Genomic DNA, 19,345 nt, shown 5'->3' with positions numbered 1-19,345 from the left:
AGGATGGGATATAGCTCGGAAAGCGATGAAATGATTATTTTTTATTTTCTTTAGCCGGTATACATGAATTATATACGGTAATTATATATATATATATATATATATATATATATATATATATATATATGATCATACATATAATTATAAATATATATGTACATTCGCCAATCATTTAAACGGTTAAATAGACGATTTCATAGAATTGCCATGGTACTGGACTGATGTTTGAATTTGGGATCATCAGTACTGCAGAATTGTGATCAGCTAAGAAGTCCAACAATGGCCAAGGAACAATTATAAATGCCTATTGTGCAGCTAACTATAAACCAGAATAGCTTTAGTATATGTCAGAGGCGGATCCAAGATTTCAAGAGTATGGGTGCACTATTGTGAAGATGCGGATTTAAAATTTATATTTGACGAGTTTAACTTTAGTATCTACCATGCACCCACTATACTTTTGAAATTATAGGTTTAAAATTATATTCTTTTTAAAATTTTAGTAATTTTTACGTATATATCTATACTCCGTGCCGAAAACTAGACCGTCCGGAGTGGAATTTGAACCACCAATTTCACTCGTAAAGATGCACCGAATGATTATTGTACCATAGGAGTCTTTGAGCATGGGTTCACATACATATAATTAAGTAATTTTCAAAAAATATAACATTATTATACATGTTTTAGGGAGAGGAGTATGGGTTCACGTGAACCCTTAAGACTTAGATACGCCCATGTATAGGCACAATCCTCAATGCCTATCGAATGAAACTTGGCTAAAATGAAGTGAAAACTTTGCTAAGAAACGAAGCTTCGTGATTGTTTTTCCCTAGGCAATACATATATGCTACATGTTGCTTCACATATATGGAGTATGATGAGAAGTGCTAAATCTACTTTTGGCTGTTAGAACATGGTTTGATCAGATTACTATTGGACAAGCCCTTTCAGTATCATTCTGATTCACATACCGGTTTAGGATAGAAGTCCTTTACCCTGAATTGTATACTTCCCACAATATTTTTTTACCTTTTCTTCATTGGAAGTTGGCAATCTATATATATATATATATTAGAGGGCCCTAAGCTCGGTGACGTGGCACTCTCAATAAACAGCAATTGAATTTTCTATGCTCCATGTTTTTTCCGGCAATTTCAAACTGAAATTACAAAAAAAAAAAAAAAAAAAAACGCTTCGCATATTCTTCGGGTACCGCTTCTTCGCATCAAACAAACCTCATCTAAACTTTCAACTGCGCTTCCACTTTCCCTTCTTCCCGCGCCGCTTCTTCCTACCAAACAAACTTTCTTTAAATTTTCAATTCCGTTTCCCCTGCTCCAATTTACCCAGACCTAACAAACCCTTCTTTAAATTTACAATTCCCTTTCCCCTATTCAAATTCCCCCAGCCCTCTTAATTAGTGAATTAATTTCTATCAACTCAACTACATCTCCCTTCTTTGCCTTATTTCTGATTTGCAAGTGTTCTATCTATTCCGACAAAAAAGTTTATTTCCTTCGACGCCAATGAAGACATCTGAAGAACACCGCCCCCCAAACTGTTTCAGAGAAAAGTGATATTCGCTCCATAATTCCCGGTCTGTAATCCTTTTACAGTTATTTATCATTTATGCATTATTCTTACATATTTGCCTCTTACTAACTTCTATGGAACCTAATCTAATTGTATAGGTCTGGGCAAACAAGGATGTGAAAACACACACAAATAAGATTGAGGAACAGTCCGAACCTTCTTCGCATTTATGTTTTTCCTAAGAAATTATAACGTCACTATTCTTTGATACTATAATTTTCCCCCTAATCAACAATTAAGGATGTAAAGAATATAACCAATCGTTGTTTACTCTTCCTCCTATTTCATTCACGCCACATCAAATCCCATCTTTTACTCCTAAATGTTCTGATGTATTTCTACCTTCATTTTTGGATGCAAGCAATAATGAACACCCAACACTTAACACAACTTTTGCTATCTTAGTGGTTGCTCAGAAGATCTTTATTCAATTGTTCTGTTTTAATACCTTTTGTTCGTCGTATGATACCACTGAATGTCATATTGGAATCCTTCTCATCATTCTGAACTGGACGAAAAATTATAATATATCATTTTTGTTCTTACTACTAAATCTCATCGCATGATTCAGAGGCATATGATAATGTTGCTTTTCCACTTGGTAATATATGTCAGCTTCATCGGGACTGTATTGACTCATCAATCCAGATTTTTCCTTTTCAAAATCCCTAACTTTTATTTTTAATGCATTCATGTGCCTTTAGGACACATATATATTTAGGGTCTGCTTAAATTTATGCATAAAATAGTATGCAACCTGCAATTATTTTTTGCTCATCAACCAGAAGAATTCTTATATCTATGGACAAAATCTATATCTACAAATGTTGTTTATATATAATTTAGTGTTATGGATTTTAGACTCTATTAGATTCTTATTATAGCCTTAGATTTTGGTATTGCATATTAGTTCAACTTCCTGTTACTTCTCTTCCTTCAAAACTCACTCATTCGAAAACAATATCTATAAAATTTGTTTATAAAAAAGTTTGGTGATATGATGTTTAGATTATATTAGATATTCACCGTCACCGTATAAATTACTATTGGATAGTTGTTCAACTTCCTCCTCTGTTAGTAATTTTTACTTTACACTTTTAAAGCTTCCCACGTAACTACCCGAGTTGTTGGAACATTGTAAGTTCAAACCACATTTTGCTCATTTTGGATCTACATTTGAGTGTTTATTGCTCATCATGTTGTTAATTACTTGACTTAATTACCTTATGACTAAATAGGCTATCTTTCTCCATAATACGCCAATGGTGGACATTTAACTCGGAAATCAGATATTTATAGGTTCAGAGTTTTATTGCTAGAAATAGCCTAGACAAACCAAAATCCGCAATTTTGGGTGTAAAATTCTGATCAACAAGTATATCGTTGGCATTAGTATCTCTGCATACAATGTGGGGATTCACTTCTTCATGTAGATATGAAAGTCCCTTTGCTATTCCTTTTGAATTTCTCTCCTAACTGCCCATGTAAATTTACTTCTGTATTGCTCTTCCCGTGCTTGTCAAAACAATCAATTTAGGCCATCTCATTGTGATAGGAATCTTCCAAAAATTAAATATGAGATATATATTAAAGAATGTGTTTTAAGTTATGTATACTATTAGCGTAACAAATTTCACACTACCGAATCTTTTACGCTGACAGTATATAAAACTTAAACTGTTTTAAAAAAATATAACCTATCAAAGATTGTGTTAGACTATTGTTTTCCCTGTAATCATAGACTAAGAGTCTGTTGGTCAATATCCTATGAGGGTGACAAGATTTTCATGTCTAATATCAGACAATGCAGCTATAAATTCCCTTTCACCTCACATTGTTTCTAATTCAATTGATAGAACCTTTACAGCCACACTGCTTCCATCTTCAACCCGACTCTTTTCAAGAAAAAAACCCAATGAACATCGGAAACGAATGCAGTCGGAAAAAATAGCCATCCCCCTCTCCCGCAAATCCATGGTTATAGCTGGAGTCGGTTATGTGAATCCTCCATATTCATGTCATTTCATTTATGCCTTCAGCTAACATATATTTTTAGAGTCTGCTGAAATTCATACATAAAATAGTATGGAACCTGCAATTATTTTTCGCTCATCAAACGGAAGAATTTTGATATCCATAGACAAAATCTATATCTACAAATGTTGTTTATATATAATTTAGTATTATGGAGTTTAGACTCTATTAGATTCTTATTATAGGCTTGGATTTTGGTATTGCATAGTAGTTTAACTTCCTGTTACTTCTCTTCCTTCAAAACTCACGCATTCGAAAACGCTATCTATACAATTTGTTAGTGTTATGGAGTTTAGACTATTCGATTCTTATTATAGGCTTGGATTTTGGTATTGCATAGTAGTTCAACTTCCTGTTACTTTTCTTCCTTCAAAACTCACGCATTCGAAAACACAATCTATAAAATTTGTTTATAAAAAAATTGATAATATGATGTTTAGACTATATTAGATATTCACCGTAACCGTATAAATTACTATTGGATAGTCATTCAACTTCCTTCTCTGTTAGTAATTTCTACTTTACACTTTTATGTTCTACTTTAAGCAATATATGCATTAAACATAGAAACTGATATTCTTCCATTAAACCAGCAATTATTGATTTTCTACCTTCTTTCTGTAGAATTAAATCTTTTCCTTTCTATTGGTTTCCTTTTCTTTTGACATATGCAAAACCTGGTTCACAATATGTGATTTTTCCTCAATTATGCTGTTAAAAACTTGATTTTTTCATGCTCTACTCTTTTGTGTACAGCTTTAAGATCAACATATGCATTTAACACAATAGTTGAAGCGTAATGATCCGAAAAATACTTTTAGTTCCAGCAATATTAGACCTATCAGGAAATCTACTTTACCGATTTTCTCATCTCTTGCCATTTTGTCGTATGTAAGCGTTCTTTGTCTTCCATCAAAAGGCACGCCCTCTCTTTACTCCTTCAAAGGCCACGCCTCTTCTTCTTCATCTTAATTTAAACCAAACGTTGACTATTGTTCCTTTTATTTCCTACACCCCACAATAAATCCCATCTTTCTTCCTTGATTATTTTTTACTCTGCTTTATGATGTGTTCGTTAGCTATCTCTCTTACGGATAATGCCGAAGTGTTTATTTATACTCTTAAATTGATGTGTGAACCCCATAATAAATTCCATCTTTCTTCCTTTAATTATTTTTTACCCTGCTCTATGATGTGTTCGTTAGCTATCTCTCTTACGGATAATGCCGAAGTGGTTATTTATATTCTTAAATTGATGTGTGAATATAGAAAATTATAATACTGGTGTTCATAAGATTAGCAAAACCTTATACTTCTTCAATTCCAGTAGCACTTGCGAACTAATTTTTTCTCATCTTTTGTTTGTACCAACTGTAATCCCATCCGGATCCTTTAACCACGAATCCCAAATTGTGGTATTGTTGTAAATTGAAATGATCAGGTGAATATATGCTTTTCCTTGGCAATATTTTAAAGACTTTTTCCTGCTCTATTCAAATGTGTTGTGCTTGAAGATCGGCATATGCATTAAACTTATGGTTTTTTCCGTGCTTATATCTTCACTCTATATTTTATCATACAGGATTCCTACAATGGATGCACAGCGAGATTGTACAAATATTTGGCCAGGTAAATTTTCGTTCTACATTTAACAATGTTATTTCTTTTTTGGTTTCTTCAATTAACATTATGTTTATGATTTTACAGGTTCTGCTAAAGAATATGAAGTTTCCACATATTTGAGTTATAGGGAAATCTCACAAATGCGGATTGAATATTTTATAAATAAACAAGTACAACTGAGAGCTGACATATATAAAGGAGTTTTACCAGATCATTCATGCAAAGAATGAGTTCAAATATATTTCTGTATGTAAAAATTTTCTATATGTTATTGTCTTTGTGACTTTTGAATCCAACAATGACTCCGGATATATTTATATATACAAAGATATTACATATGTTATTACATTTATGTATTTTGAATTAGATTGTTGCAGATAATTATATTGTTGAGGTAGGATTTTATTTGTTTCAATAGGTTTCCACAATTAACATTACGTTTATCACAGTTACAGGTACACCTGAATCTGTTTCCATATATTTGAGGTTGCGGATTAAATATTTTAAAGTTAAACAAGTTAGAACCGATACCTGACATATTTATAGGAGTTTACTAGATAATTCATGCAAAGAATGACTAGAATATATTTATTATATCATTTTTAAGCGCTAGAAATTAACGTTAACCAACAAATTTCTGATGCAACACCCATTGATTGTTTGATCTCATTTTCCGCATATGCTGAAAGATTGACATAAAGGGAAAAAATTGAAGTGCAAAAGAAGTTGACAATTAAAGGTACAAGTTTAACTCTCCACCCCCAGCGTATGAAGATTTCCACTTCTACCGACCTGCCCCGTGTGCCATCTCTATCATGATTCCCAGAAAACTGTAGATGGCCAACTTTTCGGTATTATATAGTTGTCAACGGACAACCTATCTTTCTTACCTTCGGTGGTTTATTGCTATTTATTTCTATAAAAAATACAAATTATAATCAACTATAAAAGAGTTGGAATACTGATACCATATTTTCATTGGGAATAGTTGGATGATATACTTAATTCTTTGTAGTGAGATGACGATTTTGTAAACTTTTATATTTACTTTTACAATGGCGTGAAGGAACGATGATTCATTTACAATTAAAAATATTACATCGGAAGCTTCAAAGATTACATGGGAAAGTGGATTGCCAATGTGATATGACAGCTCTCTATGACCATCAATTGAATATATCTTTTATCTCCAATTTTTTTTAAATCTTACCATTCATTCTTATAATTCACTATATTTAACACCCCACAACATCTCTAATCTCTTATCTCTATCTGTAATAATTAATAAATAAAAGCCCAACCAGATTGCCTAATGAGCCCCAAATATCCGTTTGTCTTAAAAAGCCCAACTATATCCGTTTGGTTGTCGCTATGAATCGGTTCCTTCATATATTCATTCATATACGGAAAGTTAAACGACATAACGATGCCCTCTTCATCCTCATGTGCAAAACCTGCCTCCGTTATAGTGGCTTTTCTAAAGGGTTGTAACTTTCCAATTAACCGTTGCCATCGTTTAAATTTGTTAACCGAATCCTTTATATAAAAGCCACGCACACCATTGTCCTAAAACAATTTCTGCTATCCTTCTTAAACTCATCCTAAAACTGTTATATACAATATGGCGTATTCTCTTCTTACAGAATTGAATAGTACTAGAGACGATTGGACCGTGAGGGTTAGAGTTTGCCGGAAATGGAATTCTATTAATTTCAAGAGAAACAGAGAACTAATGAGTACAGACATGATCCTTATAGATGAAGAGGTAGTACATGTGTCTTACTCTTTTTTAATTAATATGCATTTGTAATTATTAATTTTGAAAACACTAACTGTTTTTCCTCTACCAGGAAACTTTGATACATGCTACAATCAACAAGAATTTAGTAAATAAGTACAAGAATTTGCTCAGTGAAGGATCAGTCTATGTTATTAAGAACTTCAAAGTTAGTGAGGCTTCTGGTGTATATAGACCAGTGACAAGTACTTTTAAAATTTCTTTCTTCCTGACAACTGCACTACGAGAAGGTATTGTTAGTATTCCTATAAATGGATTCCAGTTTATAAAATCCGACATGATCGACTCAAGGCTGAACAATAACACCGTGCTATCAGGTATACTGATTACGATTAATGTTTGCTGCTATATTTTCCGCAATAGCAATGTAATTATGAAATGACTACTTCTTTCAATTTGATATTGTAGATGTGGTTGGTTGTTTAACTGCCATCGGTGACATGGAGAGTGTTGGAAGCAAGTGGAAAAAAAGGGACATCCAAGTTATAACTGATTAGTAAGCCACTTATCTTATTTTAAGTTCCTTTAGTTCGTTAACTTCCTAAAACCAGATTTATTGTGTGTACTTTTATTTTGTTATCCAAGTTGTTTATCCATATATCTTTAGATTACATATTAGATGGATCATATGGATTGTTACTCAATTAAATTTTGTTTCATCTTTTTCCCTGTATAGTTCTGCAAAATCAAAAATAACTTTGTGGGAAGAATTTGGAGAGAAGTTCGAACCATTTCTATACAACGACTCTAGCCCATAAGTTGTCATAGTTACTTCTACAACAGTTAAACAATTCCGTGGTAATTTTTCCCGTTTACTGTTCATTGCTATGTAATTTATTATTGATATTCTGAATATATATTAAAGTTTGTTTTAAAATTGCATTCGCTATTAACAGGTGAGGTTACTTTCGCCACGACATATGCAAGCAAAATATATGTAAATCTAGAAATAGATTATATAACAACTTTGATTCAAAAGTTTGGTGCCACATTTCTTGGTGTACAAACTATCGGGAGCTCTAATGTCAATAACATTCCCATTGAGGAAGAGATGTTTATGAACAGGATGAACATTACTGAGTTGTTGGAGTCCGACTGGAGTGCCGATATACATGTTATTTCCCTATTTCTACTTCTTTGTAATTAAAATTCAAATTCTTCAAGATGCTTCTACTAATTAGAGTTTTTTATATGCTAGGAATACATTGTTACTATGAGGGGCAACATTACAGAAATAGATAATTATTTTGATTGGTACTACATTTCATGCAACTCGTGTTCGAAGAAGATTGTACCTTCAAATGGTGTCTATACATGTCACTTTTGCGCGAAAGAATGCAAGTTTCCTTTGGTGAAGTAAGGAAGCAACTAATAATGTAAATTTGATTATACTGTCGTTCGTTTATTTTAACTGATTGTATAATCATAGGTACAAAATACACGTCAAAGTAAATGACAAAACTGGAAAGACTACTCTGGTTCTATTTAATGCTGTAGCGGAGAAGCTCCTTGATACATCCGCCCACAAGTTGTTCAATAGGCTGTCATTGGAAAGCAATAATGTACCTCCACAAATCCAAAGCCTTTGCGGCAAGGAATTTATTTTCAAGCTACGATTAAACAATTACAATCTTAAAGAGGGGCTTGAAAATTATACGGTATCCAAGTTATTCATTCCAGATGAGAATCTGGAATTGCAATACACAACAAGGAAAGAACAAAAGGTATTGTGATATAGATTGTTTTAAATGGTAATCCAGATGTATATGTACATTGAAAATATGCTTTATTTTCGTTTGTTATGCAGGGGAAAAAGAAGGTTGAGGATAACATTGAAACAAAACGTTTTGTCGAAGGAAAGGTAAATTTCTTTACTGTTTTATTTAGCAAACTTTCAACTACAAAAGAAATTATGTCTTCGACGCAAAAAAAAAGAGAGTATATATGTGAGTTTTAAGTACAACAGTCATTGATTCAGCAATTTTATGTATGTTATCAACTGACATAGATACCTTTAGATACAAAAAACACTTATCAATTCAAATGACTTATTTTCCTTATTCTCTGGAAGGAAGCAAATTGAACGCATTCAGTAGCAAAAATCTACAACAATGTATTTTCTAATATAGGATTTTTTACTTTATTGAGCAATTCTTGCCTTTCTTGGGATTGCACCAAAAGGTACAGTTGATCTGCACAAGATGTTGTTCGTGACTGCTGATTATTTGTCTAAACGTGGTGAGAAAGGCATTTTTTCTCCTAAGCATATGATTCTCTGCAGAAAATCTGAAGAGTATGATGTGTAGATAGTATCACAGTTTGGCATACTTTGAAGAAAAATGTTCCCGCTTTGGTTGGAACATTTTAAGTGAAAGTTACATAAATACAAAATTACGTCAAACATTTTGAGTTTCATTTACTCATATAGGTAGTAGTTTCACCAACAATGCTAATTTATTTTCTTGCATCTATCATGTCACTACTTTTGCTGTTATTTTTTGTTTTCATGAATTCTTGTATTTCCAAGCGCAAAGTGGTTTCTAAATAAATTTGGTCATATTTGGCCAATGCTAGCATTTCCGTATACTCTTACTTCACTACTCATTTGATTGAAATGTTTATCGAAATGTCGGCTCCATACTTTTACAATAAACTGATTGCAGATTTTATTTTTTTTAGCGTTTTGTTAATTGCAGAAAGATAAATAGTGACATAAGAAACAAGAGCGTATTTCTTTTCAGGCAAGTTTCTGTTGTTATATACAATCCTTACTTTCAAGATTTAAATTTTCTAAATATCTTTTGCCATTCCTATCTTTACCGTCTTTCCACTGTTTCACCAATTGAGAAAGGACAAAAGAGAAAGAAATGGAAAAAACAGAACAACACATGTTGAAATCTCTTTCTTTAGCAGGATGCAGACATCTTTTGATCAATATGAAACTTAAGTTACTGTCTACCCTGTTAAGATTTCCGTCTGGCGATCTCTTTTTAAAAAACTTGGGCATCACTTTGATGAACTTGGGTTTATTACATCATGTTAACTTGCTTAAAAGCTGGAAACTAAACCATGTGAGTAAGAGTTTTATTTCAAATATTTTGGTTTACATTTCCATTTGCCATTGTTCTCTGCCATTCATTCACATATTTTCGTAAGTTTTAACACACTCTTATCAAACAGAAGTTCTAACACCATCTCCTTTTCGCTAACCCACGAAGGTTGCTTCTTACTTGTATTCGCTGGATAATACCTAACCTTTATGTTCCAAATAAATACAGTATTAAATTTAATATTAATTAAATATTTATGAAACACCCAAATATTATATACAACAGTAGATGGTGATTCAGAGAAACATCACACAACTTCTCCCTGGCAGTTACTTTCTTGCAGAAAATCAATAACGGCTATCTCCTATTTTATACACTTCACACTTACTTTTATCTTTCCACCGATTCCCCAATGGTTGTCTCCTATTATATTCTTCACATTTCCTTTTTCCTCAATTATTTTCCGAGACAAACTCGATATCCTCCTTCTACTTTGGTTCAAACTCATGATAGCCATCTCTTCCTAATTCGCTAACCATTCAAACATCAATTCATTTTTTCCTGCTAAAAATTGAAAAGGGACAGCAGCAAAGAAGGAAAAGTTGAATTAGTATTTCAGAAAACATAAAGAAGAAGCAAATTGCAGCATTACTAACACTTCACTTTTGTTAACATCATACGCTTAGTGTGTTTTACTTTATGTTGGCTTCCGAAATTTTCATTTTTGTTCTATTTGAAATACATTTATGTGATCAAAATTTTTATCTTTACGCAAGGTGTTTCTTCCTTTCTTTTGTTAGGCAGTCAGTCATTTCTTCATCAAAATTTTCATTTTTGTTCTATTTGAAATACATTTATGTGATTACAATTTTTAATTTTATGCAAGGTGTTTCTTTCTTTCTTTTGTTAAGCAGCCAGTCATTTCTTCGTCTCTTCTTAGATTTTATTACTTTGACTATTTACAAAGAAAGAATTGTTTGGATTTGCTCAAGTATAAACTGGGTATAATCCTTATTTATCATTTTGGCTTGGCATACTCTTGAGAATCTGTTTGCATTGAATATATCAACGCCACAAATGCAATTAATTTTCCGGAAATATCATATTTTACCTGTTAATAATAGCAATTACAAATTGTTCAAGATTACATGCTACATAGTCCTTATTGTCAATATTCCATTGTGTTTTTTTTTGCACTGAATAATTTGATTTGCACATCCCATAACCATCTTTGTGACCTATTTGTTTTTAATATCTGACTTCACCAAATATTTCAAATTTTAATATATTCAATTTTTTCAATACTTTATAACGGGTTTAATGGAATTGGTATCTGCTATTGTTAAAAAAATTAATGTTTCAACGAATGTTCAGCCGGAAATTACACTACTGCGGCAGCTTCTACCAGTTTTAGTTCGGCAAGAGAGGATGCTTAAAATAAAACTGAAGAGATATGCAACAACAGTTCGATGTAACCAGAAGAATGATGAATTGGTTGATATCAAAAAAAGCAGATATCATTATGCCAGATTGAAGCGGAAGGTCGTATTAATTCAAAAGAAATATGCCAATCAGCCACAAAAGAAAATACTCCTGCTACTACGATTTGTGAAACGATTCACAAAATTGATGAAGTTACGACACTGCATAAGGAGACACGTGTTCACTCAACAAAATGGTATGTTGTTACTCATCAAGATATCTCTCTTAACGATAATGCCTAAGTGGTTATTTATACTCTTAAATTGATGTGTGAATATAGAAAACTAGAATAGTGGTGTTCATAAGATTAGCAGGACCTTATGATGCTTCAATTCCAGTAGCACCATTGAACAAATTATGTCTCTTCTTTGGTTTGTACATAATCTAATCCCATCTGGATCCTTTCACCATGAATCCCAAATTGTGGTATTGTTGTACATCTAAATATTCTACGCATATTTGCTTTCGCGAAGCGACATCTCTTGCAGTTCGCATCTTACTTTATATACTAAAGAATATTTGTAAATACATTGCAGGAGACCTATGTATCCTGCGACATCATACACCAAAAGACGAAGCAAATGAAGTATCGGTTTATATGTGTTCTCAAAGCAGTAGAACTATACAAAACAATCTTCAACATACAGGTACACATTATTGGGTACAATACAGGTACATATTTTTTGTTTGTTACGAAATTTTCAAACATAACAAAAGCAGGAGTTAAAGGGTAAAAGGCACATTATTATCTGTGCATAACATGTTCAAAGATATCATACTAAAATACTATAGAAAACAGTAAGTCTCCTGATATGGAAACACAAAGGGGAAAACAATTCTATACAATTTCTGCTTGAATAAACTAAATCCTACTTCAAAAGTACCAAATTGGAACAAATGTTGCATGTTGCTCAACTTAGCAGAAAATGCAATCAACGGGCTTCAGTTTGAATGTCCAGTGTTCTTTGCAATATAAATTGTCCTTGGAACATGAAAAGACTTGCTGGTGTGGCTATATAAATCCTCATTATCCATTTCACTCATTTCGGACCTGTTTCAATCCAATACTCAATAACATGGAGGTCTTTAACATTAGAGGTTCTCTGCACTTTCTACTGACATACAAATCTTAAATGACTTCAAAGACAGCTCGCAAACTCCTAATATATCTGCAAGACATGTCAATAACATTAGACTTGAAAGACAGTTCATATTGATATTGAAATTTCTATTTGGCAGGTCATAATACAAGAAGTTGGAATTTTGGACCTCCTACAAACACCTGCCAATATTGTGGTGCCATTTTATGGTATGAAGAACGGACAAAAAAAACTAAACAGACAACACGGCCAAAATTCTCATTTTGTTGTATGGAAGGCCGTGTAAGACTACCGTTAATGAGCCAACCCCCGCCCTATCTCAAATATCTTTTAAGCACAGATTCTGGACAACTTGGTATCAGTTTTCGAAAAAATATCAGAGTTTATAACTCTATGTTCGCATTTACATCTATGGGAGGCCGAGTTGACAGAAGCATCAATCGTTCAAAGGGCCCATATGTTTTCAGGATGAGTGGTCAAAATTATCATCACATTGGCTCTCTGTTGCCGGAAAGTGGGAAAAAACCACAGTTTGCCCAGCTCTATATATATGATACTGAAAATGAGATACATAACAGAATGAATAGTCTGCTCCATGAAGAAGTTGATCCTAAAATTGTTCAGGGCTTATCTGAAATGCTGGACGAGCATAATATTTTGGCAAAAACATTTCGAATGGCAAGGGATAGATATAAACAACATCCTGAATCTGTTTTTCGTCTACGATTACTATCCGATAGGACAAGAGATGGCCGACAATACAATATACCCACAGCTTCTGAAGTTGCAGGACTAATAATTGGTGATCTTACTGATGAAAATTTCCAACGAGATGTTATAGTAGAACATCGGAAAAACGGACTTCAAAGAATCACAGATTTACACCCAAGTTTCATGTCTATGACTTACCCATTAATACACCCATATGGTGAAGATGGATATAGGCTTGGAATTCTTTTGACAGATGTAATCAAAAAAACTTTCGCGAGAGAAAAATTGACAATGAGACAGTTCTACTGCTTCAGGATACAACAAAGACTTAACGAAGCACACGCTCTTCTACAAGCTGGTAGGCTATTGCAGCAATACATTGTGGATGGTTACATGGCAATTGAAGAAGAAAGATTTCGTTATATTCGGAACAATCAAAAAAAACTCAGGGCTGATCTATTTTCTGGATTGATGGATGCTATTGTCCGAGGTGATTCTGATTGTTCAATGATAGGGAAAACCATAATCTTGCCTTCTTCACACACTGGGGGACCTCGATATAGGGTACAAAATTATCAAGATGCAATGGCAATTTGTAGGTGGGCGGGATATCCGGATTTGTTCCTTACTTTCACTTGCAACCCAAAGTGGCCAGAAATAAATGAAATGCTCTGTTTAATTGGACAAGAGAGTGATGACAACCGGGTTGATATCATATGCAGAGTTTTCCAAATAAAATTGTTCCAGCTAATGCAAGATCTGAAAAAGAATCAGCCATTTGGAAAAATAATTGCATGTAAGTTAACTCATTCTGTACATAATGCACACATTACTAATAACATAAATATGCATGAAAGAAGTGTTAGTAACAGGTCTTTTGAATGTTAGTAATTCTCATTGTTATGAAAACTATAATTTCTTAGTTTATCCTAAAGGCTTTATGCTTTAAGAAGTTCGTCATAATCCAACTTAGTCGTACATAATTTCAATATACATGCCATTCACATCAATGTGCTTATCTGACTTTTGGTAACAATATAATGCATCATGCATATATGTGGGATAGTAAAGGATCTTGAAAAACTAAGCAACAAAAATATATTGAACTGTTAACGATGCTATTTGATGCTATTTTCACTAAATTTAATTAGACGATTTTACATAATTCTATTATGAAATGTATTTATATGCATGTATAGAAGTTCTCTTAGACTTATATTTGAAAACTTCAAAAGAAAGACATAGATGGTAAGTCCAAGCCAAAAAAACAAAAGAATAACTACTTAGTTAGAAGGAAGTTACATAGCTCTTAAGGAGCGATGATTTTCGCAGGTACATAATCGAATTGGCGTGCACACAACTATACCAATTATCCCAGTCTGAATAGCAACCCTAGCTACAGATCCAAGCTTCAAAAATAATTTCACCCATAATACATAACTATAAGACTTAATACCAAAAGAGAACAGATATTAAATTGTAAATTCATATACAATCTTTACCCATAAGCCCACCATTCACTAGGATTGGCTATGGAGTAATTATCATGAGCCACTAAAAGTCCTGCCAATGTCCAGATAAGAATCATTGACGTATCATAAGTTTGTTGAGATTACTTTTTTTTAGCACAAATGCACATAGACAGCAGTTGTTATTGATATCACCAAATCTTTTTTGTCATGTCAGATTAAATCTCAATCTTAATCCAGGAAAACTTTTACCACCGAAAAATAGAGAATAATTACATAGTATAGCTTCTGCATATGTTGGTAAAAGAATATGTACTGCATGTCTTTTGTACCTGCATCCTAACCATAACCTTATACTATTCATTTACAGGTTTATATACAATTGAGTTTCAGAAAAGAGGTTTACCTCATGGGCATATATTGCTCTTCCTGCATCCCACATTAAAAAGCCCCTTCACAGATCATATTGACAGAATAATAGCAGCAGAAATATCTAATTTGGAAGTTGATCCTTGCGGTTATAATGCTGTTAAGAACTTTATGATGCATGGACCTTGCGGAGAACTGAATCCACATTGCCCATGTATGAGGCAAGGAAAGTGCACGAAGCATTTTCCAAAGAAATTCAATGATCGAACAACTTTTGATTCAGATGGATTTCCTATTTATAGGAGAAGGAACACAGGTACTCAAGTCAAGAAAAATGGCGCTAACTTAGACAATAGATATGTTGTCCCTTACAATAGGGATTTGCTTGTCAAATATGATGCACATATAAATGTCGAATTATGCAATTACTCAAGGTCTGTGAAGTACCTGTTCAAGTATGTCCATAAAGGGTCTGATAGAGCAACTGCAACTATAGAATCTACCAATACTGATGCAGAAAATGATGAGATAAAAAAATATTTAGACTGCAGATACATATCAGCTACAGAAGCTTGCTGGAGGATCTTTAAATTTGACATACATTATAGAAAGTCGGCAGTTGAGCGTCTGCCTTTTCATTTAGAGGGACAAAACATAATAATATTCGAAGAAGAAAAGCGAGCAGAAAGCGTGATTAGCAGACCGGACATAGAAAAAACAAAATTCACATAATGGTTTGAGGCGAACAAAAGATATGATGATGCACGAGAGCTGACATATTCAGACTTTCCTACGCGTTGGGTCTGGAATGCAAAGGACAAAACATGGAATAGAAGGCAAAGTGGGAAGGCAGTTGGTAGAATTTACTTCGCATATCCTGCAAGTGGAGAACGTTTTTATATGAGAATGCTGCTTAACTTTGTGAAAGGAAGCACTTCCTATGAAAGCATCAGAACAATAAATGGAGTGGAGTATAAAAATTATAGAGATGCATGCTACGCTTTAGGATTATTAGATGATGATAAAGAGTGGAATGACTACTTAGCCGAGGCTACACTTTGGGCGACAGGAAATGAGTTGAGACATCTATTTGTAACGATACTTATTCACTGTCAGGTATCTGATTCAAGCAAATTTTGGAAGAACAACTGTGAAATTTTATCAGAAGATATAACATCATTACAGAGGAAGAGATTTCAATTGAAAAATTTACAGTTAACTGAAAAACAAGTAGAAGCATATACGTTATTTGAGATTGAAACCATCCTATTAAAGATGGGAAAAAGTTTGAAAGACATAGATGGAATGCCGCTACCAGATTCTGCGTTACTGCGAAATGTGGGAAACCGTATGGTCAATGAGGAGCTAGACTATGACAAAGAGGAGCTAAAAATACTGCACGACAAATCATTCGCTCTCTTAAATGATTGCCAAAAGTCAGCTTATGATGCAATAATAACATCAGTTGAGAATGAACAAGGACGATTATTTTTTATAAATGGACATGGTAGTACTGGCAAGACATTTCTGTGGAATACAATAATTTCCAAGCTCAGATCACAATCAAAAATAGTTCTTCCCATTGCTACTTCTGGAATAGCAGCTTTGTTATTGCCAAATGGTAGAACCGCTCATTCGCGCTTCCATATTCCTTTGGACGTTACTGTAGAATCCACTTGTGAAATAAAACAAGGCACACAGTTAGCTGAACTTCTCAACAGAACTTCTTTAATCATTTGGGATGAAGCCCCCATGGCAAATAAGTTATGTTTTGAAGCATTAGATAAAACGTTGAGAGATATCCTGCGAGTCAGGTATGAAAATAGCTCTGACAAACCTTTTGGAGGCCTTACAGTTGTATGTGGTGGTGATTTTCGCCAAATATTACATGTTATTCCAAAGGGTACACGAGCTGATATTGTTGATGCATCACTAAACTCCTCTTATTTGTGGCCATTTTTTACAATATACGAATTGAAGCAAAATATGAGACTATGCAATGGAAAAGTAAGTGATTACGAGGCTGATCAAATTGCTACTTTTGACAAATGGTTGCTACAGGTTGGAAATGGATCATTTTACGATGATATTAACAAGGAGCTCATCAAATTGCCTTATGATGTATGCATGAAATCATCTAACGACCCAATCGGATCGATTGTTGAGGCAGTTTATCCATCTCTCCTACAAAATTACAGTGACCCAACATATCTGAAAGAAAGAGCAATACTAACGCCAAAAAATGATATGGTACATGAGTTGAACGATAGAATTATGAAAATGATACCAGGTGAAGGAAGAACATATTTCAGCTCCGACAATGTATGCAAAGCGAGCGTGAACACTAACGATGAAGAACTGTTGTACCCAACCGAATTTCTAAATAGCTTAACATTCCCTGGCATCCCTAATCATGACTTACACTTAAAAGTAGGTACCCCAGTTATGCTTCTCAGAAATCTAAACCAAACAGAAGGCCTATGCAATGGAACAAGATTAATTGTCAGGCATCTTGGAAATTGGTCTGTCAGCGCAAACATCATGTCCGAAAAGAACATCGGTACGAGAGTCACAATTCCAAGAATCATTATGTCTCCTAACGATTCAAAGTGGCCATTCAAGCTTAACAGGAGGCAACTCCCTTTGGCGCCATGTTTCGCCATGACAATCAATAAAAGTCAAGGACAATCTCTTAACCATGTCGGCTTGTATCTTCCGAAGCAAGTATTCACCCATGGTCAATTATATGTGGCTGTCTCCCGAGTAACAACAAGAGAAGGATTAACCATACTAAATGCTGACGAGGACACAGAAGATCCTACATTCATTAAAAATATTGTTTACAAAGAGGTATTCCAAAATATACGCCCTATGGCTGCTGAGACACGCGAGGTATTTCTTACTCTTTTCCAAACTGTGACATGAGCTTTATACAATCTTACAAATAGTTACTTCATTACAATTATTTCAAAATGTTTGTGCTTCAGGATAACTAACTATACCATTGATGATTCATGCTGGAATGAGCTCTCAATGCCGATGACAATTTTAAACGTCCTGCTTCAGTTGTGCTTATGGCACCTCTCATTGGGCAGTATTCTTATTTTTCTCTTTTCTCCTTTTTATGCCATTTTCCTTATTTATTTGTTAAGTGTCTTTTCTCACCTTTTCAGAAAAGGCGTGACCGGACAGTTTTTCAGTTACAACTTTGTCCAGATAAGTTTTGAAATCTAAACGCTCTAACACTTAATTATGGAATTTGAAACGGTTTTCTATTATTAAAACAGTCACCACCACTATTTTCCCAACTATATCTACAATTTGTGCATCTCATCTTCTTGGTACTGCTTCATGTTGGATGCATCAAGAATATATCTCATATGCTGGTTATTTATTTTAGTACTTTTCGTGAGTGTATTTTTGGACTTTTTGACCTCTTTAAAATCTTTTTAATGTGCAGGTTGATGAAGAATTGAATAGAGTGAATGTGACTGTATAATGGGCAAGTAGTCCTTCCTCAAGTCTATGCAACCTTTCTTCATCGATTTTAAAACCGATTCTTCGTTGCACTTTGTTTTCTCATGATAAATGCATAATTTAGGGGGAAAATATTCTTATAATACTAAAAAAAATCAATTATATATAGGTGATTCTAATTATTCTGTTATTTCGTACTTATTTAATTTGAATAATTGGTGTTTGAAGGTTAAACTCATTTGTACAATTCAAGGAACAGGAGCACGGGTAATGAATCGGAAGATTTTACAAAAAATACTATTGGTGTATAATTATCTAATATGTTCACTATGTAGTAACACTGATTCAAATTTATTATTTTGTTTCTCATGCGCGATCATGCTTCTAAAGTATTCATTTTGAAATTATTTTGTACATATCCAATGCCTGCCAGGAGAGATTGTATGCCAATATAGTTAAAGGAGTGCGATTGAATGACGCCACTATGAATGCGCGAAGCGTGGGCAATTTACCTAGTACAGAAATAAACCAAAACACCCTCCTCGCTTGGATTTCTTTCTTCGGGATTTTTAAATAAAGGTGGTGTCAGGTCAGCTTGCATGCGACAAACTTAAGTAGGAAATAGAATTTCATGTT

At 33.7% G+C, this 19,345-nt stretch overlaps 3 protein-coding genes across 5 annotated transcripts; all 3 read left to right on the top strand.

The window, feature by feature from the left end:
• The first annotated feature begins 1,197 nt into the window (after positions 1-1,197).
• On the top strand, positions 1,198-10,873 carry LOC138903681 (uncharacterized). 2 transcript variants are annotated; one of them, XM_070192129.1, is made up of 12 exons: positions 1,198-1,600; positions 1,695-5,071; positions 5,213-5,259; positions 5,338-5,499; positions 7,104-7,368; positions 7,460-7,547; positions 7,728-7,849; positions 7,948-8,165; positions 8,250-8,407; positions 8,481-8,775; positions 8,859-8,912; positions 9,731-10,873. In XM_070192129.1, the coding sequence occupies exons 8-12, from the start codon at positions 8,103-8,105 to the stop codon at positions 9,944-9,946; spliced, it is 786 nt and encodes a 261-aa protein (XP_070048230.1). In that variant the 5' UTR covers positions 1,198-1,600; positions 1,695-5,071; positions 5,213-5,259; positions 5,338-5,499; positions 7,104-7,368; positions 7,460-7,547; positions 7,728-7,849; positions 7,948-8,102; the 3' UTR covers positions 9,947-10,873. The 2 variants fall into 2 exon arrangements, 1 of the variants encoding a protein (XP_070048230.1); XR_011413019.1 differs by lacking the exons at positions 1,198-1,600; positions 1,695-5,071; positions 5,213-5,259; positions 5,338-5,499; positions 9,731-10,873 and adding an exon at positions 6,637-7,018 and having other exon boundaries at positions 8,481-8,911.
• A 437-nt stretch (positions 10,874-11,310) lies between these two features.
• Positions 11,311-15,969, top strand: LOC104088030 (uncharacterized). Of its 2 annotated transcripts, XM_070192121.1 has the most exons (4): positions 11,397-11,779; positions 12,120-12,230; positions 12,823-14,190; positions 15,234-15,969. In XM_070192121.1, the coding sequence occupies exons 1-4, from the start codon at positions 11,422-11,424 to the stop codon at positions 15,962-15,964; spliced, it is 2,568 nt and encodes an 855-aa protein (XP_070048222.1). In that variant the 5' UTR covers positions 11,397-11,421; the 3' UTR covers positions 15,965-15,969. The 2 variants fall into 2 exon arrangements, with proteins under 2 accessions (XP_070048226.1, XP_070048222.1); XM_070192125.1 differs by lacking the exon at positions 12,120-12,230 and having other exon boundaries at positions 11,311-11,779.
• Positions 15,969-19,080, top strand: LOC138903678 (uncharacterized). The gene is made up of 2 exons (XM_070192127.1): positions 15,969-18,124; positions 18,220-19,080. Exons 1-2 carry the CDS (start codon positions 16,133-16,135, stop codon positions 18,226-18,228), a joined length of 2,001 nt encoding a protein of 666 aa, XP_070048228.1. The 5' UTR covers positions 15,969-16,132; the 3' UTR covers positions 18,229-19,080.
• The last annotated feature ends 265 nt before the right edge of the window (positions 19,081-19,345 follow it).

Source organism: Nicotiana tomentosiformis, chromosome 1 (assembly GCF_000390325.3).
Source record: "Nicotiana tomentosiformis chromosome 1, ASM39032v3, whole genome shotgun sequence".
Classification (NCBI taxonomy): domain Eukaryota; kingdom Viridiplantae; phylum Streptophyta; class Magnoliopsida; order Solanales; family Solanaceae; genus Nicotiana; species Nicotiana tomentosiformis.
The sequence above is the reverse complement of the archived record's forward strand: the minus strand, read 5'-3'. Positions and strand labels throughout refer to the sequence as shown.